The sequence below is a fragment of the Coregonus clupeaformis genome, chromosome 21 (genome assembly GCF_020615455.1).
Source record: "Coregonus clupeaformis isolate EN_2021a chromosome 21, ASM2061545v1, whole genome shotgun sequence".
Classification (NCBI taxonomy): Eukaryota; Metazoa; Chordata; class Actinopteri; order Salmoniformes; family Salmonidae; genus Coregonus; species Coregonus clupeaformis.
In genome coordinates this window covers 18,215,166-18,234,484 of record NC_059212.1, presented here as the reverse complement: position 1 = coordinate 18,234,484, position 19,319 = coordinate 18,215,166, and the positions used below count along the sequence as shown (strand labels likewise).

Genomic DNA, 19,319 nt, shown 5'->3' with positions numbered 1-19,319 from the left:
CAGAATAAAAGAGCTGGATCATGCTTGAAAATCAGACATTTTATAGAGCTGTTGACTGACACCTGGTGGTTTAAAGTAATCTATGATGTATCATTATTATTGTTGAATCTCCTGTTGTATGAGAAAAGTGAACACTAGAAGCTTGTGATAATAAATATTATATTTGGATTCTGGGTACAGAGCATTGTAGTGACATTATCTTGAACCATTTGGAAGGAACACAATACATTTCCAGATTAATCACTTCCCCCATAACTTTATTAGGCAAGCTGGTGATACATGTTAACTGTGTACTATGCTAATTCAGGATACTGTGAAAACATTGTGAGAAACAACAACCACAATCTACATCTGAATTCATTAGCAAATTGCATAGATTATTGGCTACACTACCTTAATAAAATATAGAAGACATCACAGGAGGTTGGTGGCATCTTATTTGGGGAGAATGGGCTTGTGGTAATGACTGGAGCGGAATTAGTGGAATGCTATAAAATACATCAAACACATGGTTTCCAGGTGTTTGATGCCATTCCATTTGCGCTGTTCCGGCCATTATTATGAGCCGTTCTCCCCTCAGCAGCCTCCACTGGAAGACATACACAAAATGCATTTTGAGAGACACAAAGGGAAACAGAGTTGGTATTTCTACAGTATTTCCACAGTATTATAGGCTGCTGATCATATCTAATCTACTGATCTGTACTAGGCTGCTGATCTGTACTAGAGATACTAAATGCTCAGACGGTAGTGATATTAAAAACATACCAGATAGTGGGCGATAATACAGTATCCTGAGTGGGTGATCTGAGTTATGCTCAGATAGATGCTGCTCTTCCAGCTGACACAGTGTTGTTGACAGAGGACCATGCAGGCAGGCAGGCTAGTTGTTAATAGACAAACTATCTGGATCCATGTCTGTTTTATTCAATTGATTCTCACTTCTGGTCGGCTCTTCATCTTAGAGAGGTGACGTGAAAACAAACACTTTGAGATCGATCCATTGTTGTTCAGACTGAGGCTGCTCTCAGGGCGGGTTTCCCAGACAGATTAAGCCTAGTCCCGGACTAAAAAACTATTATAATGCATGTTTCAATGCATGCTTTTTAGTCCAGGATCAGCGTTCATCTGTGTCCAGGAAACCAGCCCTTAATGAGCATGGATGTTTTTACCGTAGAGATGCTAACCATTACCATATCAGACTCGCTTTCTACTTGAATGAGTCAAAACGTGGGCCAGTGACCCATCTCTGCTGTCAGTTGTGGCAGGGTTGAGAACTCTAAAGGGTTTGAAATCATTTAATTCATTCCAATGTCTTTTTCCTCCTGGTTACCTCTTCTCAGAGGCCTGCAGCACCTGTTCGTAGGGTGGAGGAGGGAGGTTGCAGTAGGCCGGAGGGGGAGGGGGAGGGGGAGGGTGTGAGTAGGGTTCTGCCATGTGGGAGGGGTGGACCGGGTGGGGATGGGCCTGTATGGGGTATGTAGGGGTGAGGATCATCCCTCCTGAGGCTCCATAGTTTTGCATGCCGGGCTGCTGCAGTCCTAGTGGACAAAGAGAGTAGAGAAATGGGACTTACCAAGGTCACCATCTATGTATTGTGTATTGTGTAATATTTTGTTTCATAAGGTTGACGTAAATAACGGGGCCAGCAATACAGGGCAGATCACGACACACCCAATACCACTATCCTCTAGACTTCTGCATTGTGACAGCTACATTTCCTGACTGCTATAGTGAAAGCTGAACTGAGTGATGTTTGGGGTTAGAGAGTATGTGTTACATGCATGAATATGAATAAGCAGCATTTCTCTCCAACAGCTCAGTTTCCATTGGTCCACTTAGGGACAAGGATGAACCATGGTGCAGCACTGAACTAGAACATATCACGTTTTAAACCTCAACACATAACATATGGAATATTAGCATCATTATGTTTTACTCCTACTCCCTCCAGAGCCAGAACATGATATATTAATACCCATATTTCCAGGTCAGTGACTGCAGGGGCTTGGAGGAGTGTCTGTGTGTGTGTGTGTGTGTGTGTGTGTGTGTGTGTGTGTGTGTGTGTGAGGGAGGAGGAGGGAATAGGGTGCCATTTGGGATGCAGATCCAGAATCAGAAGTAGAGTCAATCACTGTACTGTATGAGATCAGAGACACATGTCCTATCTGTCCCAGTCTCAGAAGTTACTGAGGACTGGAGCAAACTGAGAAAAGTTCATTTGTACTGCTGTGTATAAATTACTGCACTGAGTCTGTGGAATAGTGAGCAATGAAATGAGAAGGAGACAAGGACATGAGTAGATGGGGGGAGTGGGAGATAAAGTGAGGGAAGGAAAAAAGGAGATCTGGAGAGAGGATGTGGGTGTTGAATGGGAAAATAAAAGGAAGGAGGTATCACTTGCAAAGACAGGATATAGAGTGAGGGTAGGGAGAATGGGAGAGGATGTATAAGTATGATAGGAAGATGACATCACACAAGGCGGTTGGTGTGAATGTGACTCACCTGTCATTGGGTGTCTGGTGAATGACACATTGAAGGTGTCCTCAGGAAGGGGGGAGGGGTTAATGCGTCTGCGGATGAAGAACCCCGCCCCACAGCAGAACAACACGCCCATCATCAGCAGTAGCCTGCAAACACAGACAGCAACACTTGAACGTTAGTCAGAACGTTATACAAGCTCCGTCAACTCCAATCCAATATGTACCATAAATACATAGCCTTACAGAGACAGAATGAGATACATGAAAGAGAGAGAGAGCTGGAAGATGTTCTGACCTTACGAGGAAAATAGACCTCCATGCATTGAGTCCTCCGACATCAACGGTAGAATTTGAAAGACCTTAAATGCTCAATTTAATGGAGTTAAAGAGAGTTCATCCTTGACAGTCTAGTAAAATAATTTCCCAATAGCCCAGTATTGATAGAAATTGGACAATCATGTGTATTTCAAAGCAGCTCTGTGTCTCTGAACATTTGAAAAGGCTGAGGAACCTTGGATTGTCTGTTCTGTCACCAAAACGTCCTCATAATAGTGTTATCGAATAGTGTTATTCAAGCTACTTCAAAGACGGGACATGGATAATATACACTACCGTTCATAAGTTTGGGGTCACTTAGAAATGTCCTTGTTTTCGAAAGAAAAGCAATTTTTTTCTCCATTAAAATAACATCAAATTGATCAGAAATACATTGTTGACATTGTTAGTGTTGTAAATGGCTATTGTAGCTGGAAACAGCTGATTTTTTATGGAATATCTACATAGGCATACAGAGGCCATATCTCAGACTGGCCAATAAAAATAAAAGATTAAGATGAGCAGTCTGAGATATGGCTTTTCTATGCAACTCTGCCTAGAAGGTCAGCGTCCTGGAGTCGCCTCTTCACTGTTGACGTTGAGACTGGTATTTTGTGGGTACTATTTAATGAAGCTGCCAGTTGAGGACCTGTGAGGCGTCTGTTTCTCAAACTAGACACTCTAATGTATTTGTCCTCTTGCTCAGTTGTGCACCGGGGCCTCCCACTCCTCTTTCTATTCTGGTTAGAGCCAGTTTGCACTGTTCTGTGAAGGGAGTAGTACACAGCGTTGTACAAGATCTTCAGTTTCTTGGCAATTTCTCGCATGGAATAGCCTTCATTTCTCAGAACAAGAATAGACTGACGAGCTTCAGAAGAAAGTTCTTTGTTTCTGGCCATTTTGAGCCTGTAATCGACCCACAATTGCTGATGCTCCAGATACTCAACTAATTGCAAAATGGTTTTCTAATGATCAATTAGCCTTTTAAAATGATAAACTTGGATTAGCAAACACAACGTGCCATTGGAACACAGGACTGATGGCTTCTGATAATGGGTCTCTGTACGCCTATGTAGATATTCCATTAAAAATCAGCCGTTTCCAGCTACAATAGCCATTTACAACATTAACAATGTCTACACTGTATTTCTGCTCAATTTGATGTTATTTTAATGGACAAAAAAATTGCTTTTCTTTCGAAAACAAGGACATTTCTAAGTGAACCCACATTTTTGAACGGTAGTGTATATCTCGCTGGCTTTTCCATGCATCATCTAGACCAGACGGTAGCTTCAGATAAGGCGAAGGGGTGAGGTGTGTGTCTCTTTGTTAATAACAGCTGGTGCGTGATCTCTAATGTTAAGAAAGTCTCAAGTTTTTGTTCGCCTGAGTTAGAATACCTCATGATAAGCTGCAGACCATACTATTTACCAAGAGAGTTTTAATCTATATTTTTCATAGCTGTCTATTTACCACCACAAACTGATGCTGGCACTAAGACCGCACTCAACGGGCCATAAGCACACTTGAAAATGCACATCCAGCTTCTCGAGGCCAGTGATTTTAATGCGGGGAAACTGAAATCCGTTTTACCTCATTTTTACTAGCATGTCACCTGTGCTAGAGGAGGCGAAACACTTGATCACCTTTATGCCACACAAAGAAACACATACAAAGCTCTCCCTCGCCCTCCCTTCAGCAAATCTGACCATAACTCTATCCTCCTGATTCCTGCTGTCAAGCAAAAACTCAAACAGAAAGTACCAGTGATGAGCAAAAACTCAAACAGGAAGTACCAGCTCAATACGGAAGTGGTCCGATGAAGCGGATGCTAAGCTATAGGACTGTTTTGCAAGCAGACTGGAATATGTTACGCGATTCATCCGATAACATTGACAAGTTTACTACATCAATCACCGGTTTCATTAAGTGCATCAACGACATCGTCCCCACAGTGACATGTCCCAACCAAAAGCAATGGATTATAGGCAACATCCGTACTGAGCTAAAGGCTAGAGCTGACGCTTTCAAGGAACGGGACACTAATCCAGACCCAGTCTGTAATGCCTACATGTTTCAAGCAGATCACCATAGTCCGTGTGTCCAAGAATGCCAAGGTAACTTGTCTAAATGATTATCACCCCATAGTACTAACATCTGTAGCTATGAAATGCTTTGAAAGGCTGGTCATGGCTCACATCAACACCATCATCCCAGACACCCTGAACATGCTCCAATTCGCATAATGCCCCAACAGATCCACAGATGATGCAATCTCTATTGCACTCCACACCGCCCTCTCCCACCTGGATAAGAGGAACACCTATGTGAGAATGCTGTTCATTGACTACAGCTCAGCGTTCAACACCATAGTGCCTTCCGAGCTCATCACTATGCTCAGGACCCTGCGACTGAACACCTCCCTTTGCAACTGGATCTTGGACTTCTTGACAGGCCGCCCCCAGGTGGTGAAGGTAGGCAACAACACACCCGCCATGCTGGGGGCCCTTCTGGTGTGTGCTTAGTCCCCTCCTGTACTCCCTGTTCACCCACGACTGTGTGGCCGCGCACAACTTCAATACCATCATTAAGTTTGCTGACGACAAGACGGTGGTAGGCCTGATCACCGACGATGATGAGACAGCCTACAGGGAGGAGGTTAGTGACCTGGCAGTGTGGTAACAGGACAACAACATTTCCATCAACGTCAGCAAGACAAAGGAGCTGATTGTTGACTACAGGAAACGGAGGGCAGAGCATGCCCCCATCTACATCGACGGGGCTGTAGTGGAGAGGTTCAAGAGCATCAAGTTCCTCTATGTCCACATCACTAAGGAATTAACATGGTCCACACACACCAACACAGTCGTGAAGAAGGCAGGACAACGCCTCTTCCCCCTCAGGAGGCTGAACAGAATTGGCATGGGCCCTCAGATCCTCAAAAAGTTCTACAGCTGCACCATTAAGGGCATCTTGACTGGCTGTATCACCGCTTGGTATAGCAACTGCTTGGCATCCGACCGCAAGGCGCTACAGATGGTAGTGCGTACGGCCCAGTACATCACTGGAGCTGAGCTCCCTGCCATCCAGGACCTCTATACCAGGCAGTGTCAGAAGAGAAAGGCCCTCAAAATTGTCAAAGACTCCAGCCACCCAAGTCATAGACTATTCTCTCTGCTACCACACGGCAAGCTGTACCGATGCACCAAGTCTGGAACCAACAGGACCCTGAACAGCTTCTACCCCCAAGCCATAAGACTGCTAAATAGTTAACCAAATAGCTACCCAGACTATCTGCATTGACCTCCTTTGCACCAACTTTTTAACTCATCACATACTGTACGCTGCTGCTACTGCTTATTATCTAGTCACTTTACCCCTACCTACAGTGCATTCGGAAAGTATTCAGACCCCTTAACTTTTTCCACATTTTGTTATGTTACAGCCTTATTCTAAAATGGATTCAATCGTTTTTTTCCCCCTCATCAATCTACACACAATACCCCATAAAAATAAAAACGGAAATATTACATTTACATAAGTATTCAGACCCTTTACTCAGTACTTTGTTGAAGCACCTTTGGCAGCGATTACAGCCTCATGCTTAGGGTCGTTGTCCTGTGGGAAGGTGAACCTTCGCCTCAGTCTAAGGTCCTGAGCGCTCTGGAGCAGGTTTTCATCAAGGATCTCTCTGTACTTTGCGCCGTTCATATTTGCCTCGATCCTGACTAGTCTCCCAGTCCCTGCCGCTGAAAAACATCCACACAGCGTGATGTTGCCACCACCATGCTTCACCGTAGGGTTGGTGCCAGGTTTCCTCCAGACGTGACGTTTGGCATTCACGCCAAAGAGTTCAATCTTGGTTTCATCAGACCAGAGAATCTCGCTTCTCATGGTCTGAGAGTCTTTAGGTGCCTTTTGGCAAACTCCAAGCGGACTGTCATGTGCCTTTTACTGAGGAGTGGCTTCCGTCTGGCCACTTTACCATAAAGGCTTGATTTGTGGAGTGCTGCAGAGATGGTTGTCCTTCTGGAAGGGTCTCCCATCTCCACAGAGGAACTCTAGAGCTCTGTCAGAGTGACCATCGGGTTATTGGTCACCTCCCTGACCAAGGCCCTTCTCCCCTGATTGCTCAGTTTGGCCGGGTGGCCAGCTCTAGGAAGAGTCTCGGTGGTCCCAAACGTATTCCTTTTAAGAATGATGGATGCCACTGTGTTCTTGGGGACCTTCAATGCTGCAGAAATGTTTTGGTACCCTTCCCCAGATCCGTGCATCGACACAATCCTGTCTCGGAGCACTACGGACAATTTCTTCGACCTCATGGCTTGGTTTTTGCTCTGACATGCACTGTCAACTATATAGACAGGTGTGTGCCTTTCCAAATCATGTCTAATCAATTGAATTTATCCAATCAAGTTGTAGAAACATCTCAAGGATGATCAATGGAAACAGGATGCACCTGAGCTCAATTTCGAGACTCATAGCAAAGGGTTTGAATACTTATGTAAATAAGGTATCTGTTTGTTTGTTTTAATACATTTGCAAAAATTTCAAAAAAACTGTTTTCGCTTTGTCATTATGCGGTATTGTGTGTAGATTGCTGTGGATATATTTATTTTTTAATCCATTTTATAATAAGACTGTAACGTAACAAAATGTGGAAAAAGTCAAGGGGTCTGAATACTTCCTGAAGGCACTTTATATGTACATACAGTGCCTTCAGGAAGTATTCACACCCCTTTACTTTTTCCCCATTTTGTTGTGTTACAGCCTGAATTTTAAATGGATTAAATTGAGATTTTGTGTATCTACACACAACACCCCATGATGTCAAAGTGGAATTTTGTTTGTAGAAAATATTGGAAATTAATATTAAATTAAAAGCTGAAATGTCTTGAGTCAATAAGTGTTCAACCCCTTTGTTATGGCAAGCCTAAATAGGTTCAGGAGTAAAAATGTGCTTAACAATTATGCATGGACTCATTCTGTGTTCAATAATAGTGGTTAACGTGATTTTTGAATGACTACCCCATCTCTGTACCACACACATACGATTATCTGTAAGGTCCCTCAATCAAGTAGTGAGTTTGGTAGATGTGTGTTAAAAAGTAATCTCCACTCCTGTTCCAGTGAAAATGTAGCCTACATTTGGAGTTCATATTAAGGCTATTGTAAATAAGAATTTGTTCTGAACTGACTTGCCTAGTTAAATAAAGGTTAAATAAATACAAATACAAAAATATTAAGGCTATGTGAGAGGTTATAGACCTACAGTCACTGTCCAGATTTTCAGTTTTCGATCTGAAGAGTAGGCTACATACAGTTCCCTTGACGTGTCATAGGCCTATTTGAAGTCCCCTTCTTTTGACTGTCGAATTTGTATAGGACCTCATAATCATCACACATAACATAGCTAGCACTGCTATCATCCTCTTTTACCACTTCACCAAATCTTTCCAAAACATTACTTTTCTGGCCCTCCCTTCTCTTTATTTTCAATTCTCCATTTCGCAGATTTTCTGTTATTGAATTAAACGCCAACATTGTCCTTTTTGCCTCAGTGGATCGATGCTAACTTTTTCTGCCCGTTCCCAAATAGCATTAATGATAATAATAATATGCCATTTAGCAGACGCTTTTATCCAAAGCGACTTACAGTCATGTGTGCATACATTTTTACGTATGGGTGGTCCCGGGGATCGAACCCACTACCCTGGCATTACAAGCGCCATGCTCTACCAATTGAGCTACAGAGGACCACGCATTGGCGTGTAGGCGAGCGTACAGTTAGATCCTAAAGTATGAAAAAAATGTATGCACTCACTAACTGTAAGTCGCTCTGGATAAGAGCGTCTGCTAAATGACTAAAATGTAAATGTAAAGCTTAGGTTTACGCACTAATGCCAGATAGCCTAAAATAATGAAAGAAAAACCTCAATGTAGCCTAAATTATACAATAAATATTTTAAAAGTAGGCTATTGTTTTCTCTTTATTCAACCCGCCCTTCATCCACACAATATTTAATGACCCTAAACCCGCCCAACCTGTGGAAATAACTGCGGGGACTGCGGGTTATGAGTCAACCCGCGCATCACTAACATGCACGCATGCACAGAGCAGTTTCTACAATGACTGAATTGCATATTAAGATCATGTCATAACAATCAACCCACTGGGCACACACTGGTCGAATAAATGTATTTTCCACGTCATTTCAATTAAATTACTTTGAACCAACGTGGCATACATGTTGAATTGACGTCTGTGCCCAGTGGGAAGCATTTCACTGTGAGCCAGTGTAGCTATTCTAAGCTGCAGCAAGAAACCGTCACGAGGGGCATGGTCTTAAGTAGAAACAAAGGAGCTCCCAAAGGACCATAAACTCTGTGAAGAAACCAGTGTCTTATGCATAAATGCACACAAGTATATACAGGGGGTAAGTTGGGTAGAGACAGCGAGAGAAGGAGAGGAGAGAGAGTGCGAGCGAGAGAATAAGAGAGAGAAAGCGAGAGAAAGAAAGAGAAAGCAAGAGAAAGAGAAAGCGAGAGATAGAGGATGGAGAGTAGGAGGAAGGAGGGAGTAGATGAAATAGAGTAGTGTGAGAAGCTAGACTGGCAGGCTAGTCTTGGGGGAACTCACCAGAAATACCATAGTCTCTGGATGGAGAGGGCTCGGACACAGCACCGTGTCCCACAACAGTCCTCATACGACCGGCATCTACAACACACACACACACACACACACACACACACACACACACACACACACACACACACACACACACAGAGGAAGCTTTTATTACAATCACCAGCATCTAGAATATTGAGAGAGAAGGCTTTTGTACAAACAGTATAGTCCTCCAACAACCCTATCAAAACACATTCAGACAAATGGCAGTTCTCATATGCACAGTACTGAGGTAAAAGTCTGAGACAAATACCAAGAGGCCCAGTAGAATAGACATGTCAAGCAGATGACAAACGCTCTGCGGTCTAAGATGAATATTAAGTCAACTATTGAGGGAGCACTAGGTTTAGTTCCATTTTCTTTTCAGTTTGTCTTGAGTCCCTGAGCTGAAGTTGGATAGCTATCTAAACCCCCTGCAGATCAATTGTCAGCATCTGTATACAGGAGAGCTGATGATGAATTGCTCTCATTGTGATGCCTTTACTTGTATGGTATGTTCAACGGAATCAAGAGTTGGTTCCATTGAACATACCATACAAATAAAGGCATTTTAATCAATAATATGACGAGTGCCTTGGTCCTCCTTTCTTTTTGATGACCAATTTACCCCTTTTACCAAAGAGCACCTTCTACAGTGAAGGAAAAAAGTATTTGATCCCCTGCTGATTTTGTACGTTTGCCCACTGACAAAGAAATGATCAGTCTATTATTTTAATGGTAGGTTTATTTGAACAGTGAGAGACAGAATAACAACAAAAACATACAGAAAAACGCATGTCGAAAATTGTATTAATTGATTTGCATTTTAATGAGGGAAATAAGTATTTGACCCCCCCTCAATCAGAAAGATTTCTGGCTCCCAGGTGTCTTTTCTACAGGTAACGAGCTGAGATTAGGAGCACACTCTTAAAGGGAGTGCTCCTAATCTCTGTCTATTACCTGTATAAAAGACACCTGTCCACAGAAGCAATCAATCAATCAGATTCCAAACTCTCCACCATGGCCAAGACCAAAGAGCTCTCCAAGGATTTCAGGGACAAGATTGTAGACCTACACAAGGCTGGAATGGGGTACAAGACCATCGCCAAGCAGCTTGGTGAGAAGGTGCCAACAGTTGGTGCGATGAGATTATTCGCAAATGGAAGAAACACAAAATAACTGTCAATCTCCCTCGGTCTGGGGCTCCATGCAAGATCTCACCTCGTGGAGTTGCAATGATCATGAGAACGGTGAGGAATCAGCCCAGAACTACATGGGAGGATCTTGTCAATGATCTCAAGGCAGTTGGGACCATAGTCACCAAGAAAACAATTGGTAACACACTACGCCGTGAAGGACTGAAATCCTGCAGCACCCGCAAGGTCCCCCTGCTCAAGAAAGCACATATACAGGGCCGTCTGAAGTTTGCCAATGAACATCTGAATGATTCAGAGGAGAACTGGGTGAAAGTGTTGTGGTCAGATGAGACCAAAATCGAGCTCTTTGGCATCAACTCAACTCGCCGTGTTTGGAGAAGGAGGAATGCTGCCTATGACCCCAAGAACACCATGGAAACATTATGCTTTGGGGGTGTTTTTCTGCTAAGGGGACAGGACAACTTCACCGCATCAAAGGGACGATGGACGGGGCCATGTACCGTCAAATCTTGGGTGAGAACCTCCTTCCCTCAGCCAGGGCATTGAAAATGGGTCGTGGATGGGTATTCCAGCATGACAATGACCCAAAACACACGGCCAAGGCAACAAAGGAGTGGCTCAAGAAGAAGCACATTAAGGTCCTGGAGTGGCCTAGCCAGTCTCCAGACCTTAATCCCATAGAAAATCTGTGGAGGGAGCTAAATGTTCGAGTTGCCAAACGTCAGCCTCGAAACCTTAATGACTTGGAGAAGATCTGCAAAGAGGAGTGGGACAAAATCCCTCCTGAGATGTGTGCAAACCTGGTGGCCAACTACAAGAAACGTCTGACCTCTGTGATTGCCAGCAAGGGTTTTGCCACCAGTACTAAGTCATGTTTTGCAGAGGGGTCAAATACTTATTTCCCTCATAAAAATGCAAATCAATTGATAACATTTTTGACATGCGTTTTTCTGGATTTTTGTGTTGTTATTCTGTCTCTCACTGTTCAAATAAACCTACCATTAAAATTATAGACTGATCATGTCTTTGTCAGTGGGCAAACGTACAAAATCAGCAGGGGATCAAATACTTTTTTCCCTCACTGTATCTACAAAGATCTACTATTGCTTACCCTAGCAGCGCTTTCCTTCCTTTTTTTCTCCTACATGCTCTCATTGTGAGTTGACTACTGTGCGCACGCTCACACACAAAACATTTTATAATGTCAAATATAGGAACTTTTAGTTAAGAATGAATCATACTTAGTCATTAAAGTAAGTAGAAATTCATTAACTTTAACAAATTACTTTTATAGTTTTTTCTCTGTTGATGGGGCAGTGCTTAGTGTGAGGCAGAGATGTGACTTGGCAGTTGCAGGCTTCAGATCTGCCCTGCGCAGAGAGCAGCAGTGTCTGATGTTTTTCAAGGGCGGATAGAAGCTTCAGTTTTAAACATAGAGGAGAGATGATTTATGGCATCGTTACAGATTTCAGAGAAATGTTCATCATCCACTGAGCTGCACTGGACATCAAATCCTCTGGCTAAATAGACGGCAATCCACTTTCATGACAAATCCTCCTCAACATTTAAAATACTCCCTCTCCTACTGTCAGTATTTTGTACTGTATTTTAAAACCAGCAGTACTATAAGGGTGAGAGCTGCATTTCCAGCTTTCAGCATTAAGGCCATACATTACACAAGTCATTAGCAGCACAGCGCTAGGAGAGGGCATAGAGCTGAGCCAGCATTCTCTTAATAGTGCACTATTTCAATTCCAGTCGGCCTGCAATATACTGTATTTCATTAGATCTGTGTGTGCACTATTTTACAGAGGCAATCCAATACATATCCCCCAGTCACTGCAGCATGCTAACTCCCAGTAATGCTCTCCTCTCTCTCCCACCATAACTCCAACTCTAACCTCAGGCTTTACATTTTTAATAACTCCTACTGATGCACCACCACTGTAGTGCATTTCTAAAAGCTCCTCATACATTGAAAATGAGGCCTTTCTAAAAGCAAGTGGTAGAATTCTGCAGCCAGCCTAGTGGCTAACATGTCTTTATAATTGCAAAGACTTGGTCTGAAGACTAATGATTAGCCCATTAGTTAAATGATTTAGATAAAAATCAAAGAGCTTCTCCAATGTGATTTCTTAACCCAGTGGATGCTGTGTAGTCTCAAAAACCCGACCCTAGGCAACACAGTGACTAGGGTCTGGTTTCAATGATGGAGTCTTTAGTCATAGAGGAACTACGTCACTACTTTATCCGCTTAAATAAAATACTAAATAGTAGCTAGCAAGATGGAAATTACAAAGGTTATTTTTAATGAGTGCATTTCGCAAGTGGCTAGTTTGCATCAACTACCTTAACTAAAACCCCTGCAACGGTTTTGCCTGCAAACTTTGGTTTTGAATCCCGACATTCTGGCATGTCTGCCTTGCGATTTGTTGGGAGAGTCCCCAGATTTTCCCCCCCTTATCAATGTAGGCAGTGACGTAGTTCTTCTATGCCAAAAGAGTCCATCATAGAAACCAGACCCTAATCACTGTGTTGCCTAGGGTCAGGTTTTCGAGACAGTTGGATTTCATGATTGGATTTGGAAAAGCTACAGCTTATTCATTCTTTCCCCTCGCCGCTTCGACGGCAGGCTATTTGAATGACTGCCTAAATGAGTCTGCTATGATAGTGGACTGAGTCAAAGGCTGGTATTGACTCAGTATAACGTTACCAACCTGGGTGATTTCTCTGTATTCATCCACATCCAGGGACCATTTTCTTTAATCAAACACCACCCGGCCTTTAAACAAGCCAGAGGGAATCAATAGACTGCGCTCTTTAAGTTCACAAACAGTTTAATCTGAATGGCAGAATGTTGAAAACTAATAAATATGTCTTGTAAAATATGAATGTCTTACTATTAACAATTAATATACAGTATGCTGCAATGTAATTTTGTCTGTGTCCAGATTAATTATGTTACACCTATGTGTATGTACAGTATACTTACATGAAATAGATGGGGTAGCCTCCTTCAAAATACCAGCAGTACTTCTTGGAAGCTGTGCACTGTCAATGAGAAGAGGAAAACTGGTCATTGATTTATAGTTGCTGGTATGAAATCAAAGAGCAATCTCAGAGGGAAAATGAAGCATCATGATAAAATCATCTTGAAAGGCAGAAGAGAAATTAGAGAACATGTTGAATGACCATTGTGTTTGGCATGTAAACATGTCAACCATGTGAATTCCTTGTAGTTGTATTTCTCTGATGTGCCAAATGTGACCACCAAACAGGACTTAGTTGTCTTGTCATTAACATTGGTATTATAAATATCACTTACTGTAAGCAAAGTTCATATTTCATGAACCAAACTTCCATTTCATGCAATGCTCTATGTTCAGACGCCAACTCAAGATGATTGTGAACCGCTGACTGCAAAGTCCAGACGAGACCAGAACCCACTCTGCACACACACAATGCAGCCTCTGTCAGACCAGGCCCAGAGCTTTGTGTATAACAAGCCTCTAAATGAGGTACTGGAGAAAAACAGGCTGTGTACTCTCACTATTACTGCCCTCACTAGACATAATCACACACTATTCCCCTGTGTTCTTTTCTGAGGCTCTGGCTTGTATGATGATGAGACATCCACTTTGTTTGATGTCCTTCCATCACCATGTAAGGTATGTGTGAGCTGTGAGGCGAGCCAGCTAGCATTGCCCTTGTTTGATGGGAGTAATTGTGGGAAACACTCCAGCCTTTTTTCCACACCAGCCTGCCAGGTGGATGTTTGTGTCCACGGTCAATTGCAGCTAGCAGGGTGTCCCTTCCAAATACAGTCATGGCAGGGGGACACAAAGGCAGCCCCTGAGCAGGACTGGAGCCTGCCTTTGTGGTCACGGAAAGGACCACAAAGAGCTGTTTGTCAGTGCTTCAGCTCTGTGACAATTAACAATGGTTAGCAGAGGAAGAGCTGCCTCGGTGTGTGTGTGTGTGTGTGTGTGTGTGTGTGTGTGTGTGTGTGTGTGTGTGTGTGTGTGTCAGTGGAGGCTACTCAGAGGAGGAAAAGAAAAATAGTGAAACATTAAAAAAGGTGATCCTTTTTAGATAAAACTGTACTAAATATATTCACGTCACCAAATAATTGATTAAAACACACTGTTTTGCAATAAAGGTCTACACTAGCCTCAGCAGCACTCTGTAGGGTAGCACCATGGTGTAGCCAGAGGACAGCTAGCTTCCGTCCTCCTCTTGGTACATCGACTTCAATACAAAACCTAGGAGGCTCATGGTTCTCAACACAGTAATTATGACATCTTCCGGAGGGCGTCCTCCAAATTATCAGAGCTCTTCCAGCATGAACTGACATGTTGTCCACCCAATCAAAGGATCAGAGAATGAATCTAGTACTGAATGCATAAGCTACAGCTAGCTAGCACTGCAGTGTATAAAATGTGGTGAGTAGTTGACTCAAAGAGAGAGAAAGACAATAGTTGAACAGTTTTGAACAAATTAATTTATTTCAAAATTAAGGAGAAGCAAGAGAGAGAGAACTATATTTCATACAAAAAATATTTCACTTTCACTTACTTAGCTAGCGTCGAATGCAGCTAGCTAGTTTAGCCTACTCAAACAGAGAGGGATGCTATGTTAGCTAGCTGGCTATGGATATCCAACACTGGAACTCTTCCAAGTCAAGGTAAGCTTTGGTTTTATTAATGTATTGCCACCGGGGCCCGCCGGTGTAACTGCTAAACTGCTTGCTGCTGACTGTAAACCGTACTGCATGATGTAGCGGTTTACTAAAGCATTAGTTCTAGTAGCTATGTTGACTATGACGTGACAACGATGTAGGCTGTGTGTAGCGGTTAGCGGTCATGATATGAAGGTTTGGCTTGGAAAGGTTTTTTCATCTTAATAGATGTAAGAAATAATTATATATACAACAAGCTGTTTGTATGTGGCTGCTATGAAAGTGAACTGTGTTTGCGTGTGATCAGGGGTGCATTCATTGCACCAATTCTGTTGAAAAACTTTTCATAAATTGAAGCAAACGGAACGAAACAGGGATAAGCATACCTGAATTTGTCCACTCGAAACTCTCGTTTGCAGATGTTGGACTAATGATTACACCCTAGATCAGCTAGATGTCCGGGACTCTAACCCGGACACTTATAAGAAATCCCGCTATGCCCTCCGACGAACCATCAAACAGGCAAAGAGTCAATACAGGTCTAAGACTGAATCGTACTACACCGGCTCTGACGCTCGTCGGATGTGGCAGGGCTTGAAAACTATTACAGACTACAAAGGGAAGCACAGCCGCGAGCTGCCCAGTGACACAAGCCTACCAGACGAGCTAAACCACTTCTATGCTCGCGTCGAGGCTAGCAACACTGAAGCATGCATGAGAGCACCAGCTGTTCCGGATGACTATGTGATCACGCTCTCCGTAGCCGATGTGAGTAAGACTTTTAAGCAGGTCAACATTCACAAGGCCGCAGGGCCAGACGGATTACCAGGATGTGTACTCCGAGCATGTGCTGACCAACTGGCAAGTGTCTTCACCGACATTTTCAACATGTCCCTGACTGAGTCTGTAATACCAACATGTTTCAAGCAGACCACCATAGTCCCCGTGCCCAAGGACACTAAGATAACCTGCCTAATTGACTACCGACCCATAGCACTGACGTCTGTAGCCATGAAGTGCTTTGAAAGGCTGGTCATGGCTCACATCAACACCATTATCCCAGAAACCCTAGACCCATTCCAATTTGCATACCGCCCCAACAGATCCACAGATGATGCAATCTCTATTGCACTCCACACTGCCCTTTCCCACCTGGACAAGAGGAACACCTACGTGAGAATGCTATTCATTGACTACAGCTCAGCATTCAACACCATAGTGTCCTCAAAGCTCATCACTAAGCTAAGGATCCTTGGACTAAACACCTCCCTCTGCAACTGGATCCTGGACTTCCTGACGGGCCGCCCCCAGGTGGTAAGGTTAGGTAACAACACATCTGCCACGCTGATCCTCAACACGGGGGCCCCTCAGGGGTGCGTGCTCAGTCCCCTCCTGTACTCCCTGTTCACCCATGACTGCATGGCCAGGCACGACTCCAACACCATCATTAAGTTTGCCGACGACACAACAGTGGTAGGCCTGATCACCGACAAAGATTAGACAGCCTGTAGGGAGGAGGTCAGAGACCTGGCCGTGTGGTGCCAGGATAACAACCTCTCCCTCAACGTGACCAAGACAAAGGAGATGATTGTGGACTACAGGAAAAAAAAGAGGACTGAGCACGCCCCCATTCTCATCGACGGGGCTGTAGTGGAACAGGTTGAGAGCTTCAAGTTCCTTGGTGTCCACATCACCAACGAACGATCATGGTCCAAACACACCAAGACAGTCGTGAAGAGGGCACGACAAAGCATATTCCCCCTCAGGAGACTGAAAAGATTTGGCATGGGTCCTCAGATCCTCAAAAAGTTATACAGCTGCACCATCGAGAGCATCCTGACTGGTTGCATCACCGCCTGGTATGGCAACTGCTCGGCCTCCGACCGCAAGGCACTACAGAGGGTAGTGCGTACGGCCCAGTACATCACTGGGGCCAAGCTTCCTGCCATCCAGGACCTCTATACCAGGTGGTGTCAGAGGAAGGCCCTCAAAATTGTCAAAGACTCCAGCCACCCTAGTCATAGACTGTTCTCTCTGCTACCGCACGGCAAGCGGTACCGGAGTGCCAAGTCTAGGTCCAAAAGGCTTTTCAACAGCTTCTACCGCCAAGCCATAAGACTCCTGAACAGCTAATCATGGCTACCCGGACTATTTGCACCCCCACCCCATCTTTTTACGCTGCTGCTACTCTGTTAATTATTCATGCATAGTCACTTTAACTCTACCCACATGTACATATTACCTCAACTACCTCAACTAGCCTCAACTACTTGACTCTGCACCGGTACCCCCCTGTATATAGCCTCCCTACTGTTATTTTATTTTACTTTTTTATTAAGAAATAAATGCATTGTTGGTTAAGGGCTGTAAGTAAGCATTTTTGTATGTTGTATTCGGCGCAAATAAAATACAATTTGATTTGATTTGAAATGCAGGCAAAAGTGTGCAAGGCGGTATTGAATGTGGCACTGTCTGTCACCTTGATTACTCAAAATTCTATCGACCTGAATAACCTATGTTGTAAACTTTAATTCATAGGCTAGGTTGTAGCAACCTCATGATGGGTACAGGGAAAATGTGATTATCATGTAGTAGCCTAAACCTAACGATGTTACATTTAGCTGGGTGAATGGAATATGAATGACAGTCATCCAATATGCTGTAATAGGCCATGTTCATAAAACAAAAATCAACCTCCCTCATCTTAAACGGCACCGACCGCCACTGGCGTGTGTGTGTGTGTGTGTGTACTGTAGGTGTGTGAAGTTCATGTGTCTGTTTGCATGGCATGCACAGTAGGATTGATAAAATTGTAAAATGGTGTGAGTTATTTATTGTATATTATTGGATGGAACCAAATGGTCATTGGTAAGACAAGGCCAAACTAATTAATATTGTGGTATGATATGATCCAGGCTGATATAAATATGAGCCCAGTAAGATTGTTATGAATGTTGAATTTTTCAAAATAATGTTTCATTTCAAGAACATAAAATAGATCTTAATACATTACTACAGAATAGCCTTCAATATACCACTGACTTATGTAACCTTACATAACTGCCTAACTTTCACAGGCCTTAGTTTTCAATAGACTACAACTTCTGCAACAGCAGGGCACATTGTCATGTTGACACTCAATAAACCCCAGGGCTTAAATTAATATTTGAGAGACCAACGAGACAGTTCCCCAAGCACATATTAAACATTTTAATAGAAGCAAAATGAGGGCAAAAATTCTTCGCTTTGACATCGATTGAATTTATGACTATAAATATCAGATACTCACCTCTTCCACTAACCAAAACAGAAATATGATTCCACACAGAATTGCCATAATTAACGATATGTCAACTCCGGACAGTAGCTTTGTTCACCTAAACACCGTGATAATCCAAAATTCATCAGACATAGAAATCATTCTTCGTCCATCTCGTCGCATAGTGAGTTCGCAGTTTGGCGGGCCACGACTGTTCTATGTTGATTTCGCGCTGTCAATCGGGGCCATTGGTTGGTGCGGCTTCAGACAGTCAAGCAATCGGAGATGATCTGTTCTTCACAGTTGAATTTGTCACTGGCAATTAGCTTTAGCATCAAATCGTATTGTACATATTATTTTCACAAACGTACGTTTGTTCCCTCTGTACACATACGTGTAAAGATGATCATGATCCACGCGACACGCCCCTACAGTATCCCTAGGAACACTGCACTCAAGGACGCAGAAGCACTCGCAGACCATTCATTCAGAGCCTTTAAAAAAAAAAAAACATGACAGGCTATGACTCCACCAGTGGCGACCCGTCATTCAGGGCAGGTGGGGCAAAAAATAACAAATAAATAAATACATTTTTTGGGGGTGGGGGTGCTTGCTTGTTTTGCATGTTATTTTGGCATTAATACCTGTCACATATCCGTTTGCAAACATTGTAAAAACTATATATATCATTGAGTTAGTAAAGCCCCATACAAACATGGTCTCTTTTTTGTTTTCAAGTCTAAGGCCAAGTCTACAGAAG

The 19,319-nt window shown here is 43.2% G+C and overlaps 1 protein-coding gene across 1 annotated transcript; it reads right to left on the bottom strand.

Annotated features, from left to right (window-relative positions):
* Positions 1–521: 521 nt before the first annotated feature.
* Positions 522–19,021, bottom strand: LOC121534638 (vesicular, overexpressed in cancer, prosurvival protein 1). Its single transcript, XM_041841217.1, has 5 exons — positions 18,590–19,021; positions 13,615–13,673; positions 9,439–9,516; positions 2,506–2,630; positions 522–1,541 (listed from the first exon to the last, which is right to left on the bottom strand). Exons 1-5 carry the CDS (start codon positions 18,635–18,637, stop codon positions 1,330–1,332), a joined length of 522 nt encoding a protein of 173 aa, XP_041697151.1. The 5' UTR covers positions 18,638–19,021; the 3' UTR covers positions 522–1,329.
* Between the last annotated feature and the right edge of the window lie 298 nt (positions 19,022–19,319).

Excerpts from the sequence above, each read along its gene's own strand:
- LOC121534638 (XM_041841217.1), bottom strand. The coding sequence starts at position 18,637 with ATGGCAATTCTGTGTGGAATCATATTTCTGTTTTGGTTAGTGGAAGAG. Across the intron at positions 9,517-13,614 it reads GGCTACCCCATCTATTTCAT|ATGCCGGTCGTATGAGGACT; the intron begins GTAAGTATACTG and ends TGTGTGTTGTAG. Across the intron at positions 2,631-9,438 it reads CAGAGACTATGGTATTTCTG|GCTACTGCTGATGATGGGCG; the intron begins GTGAGTTCCCCC and ends CTGTGTTTGCAG.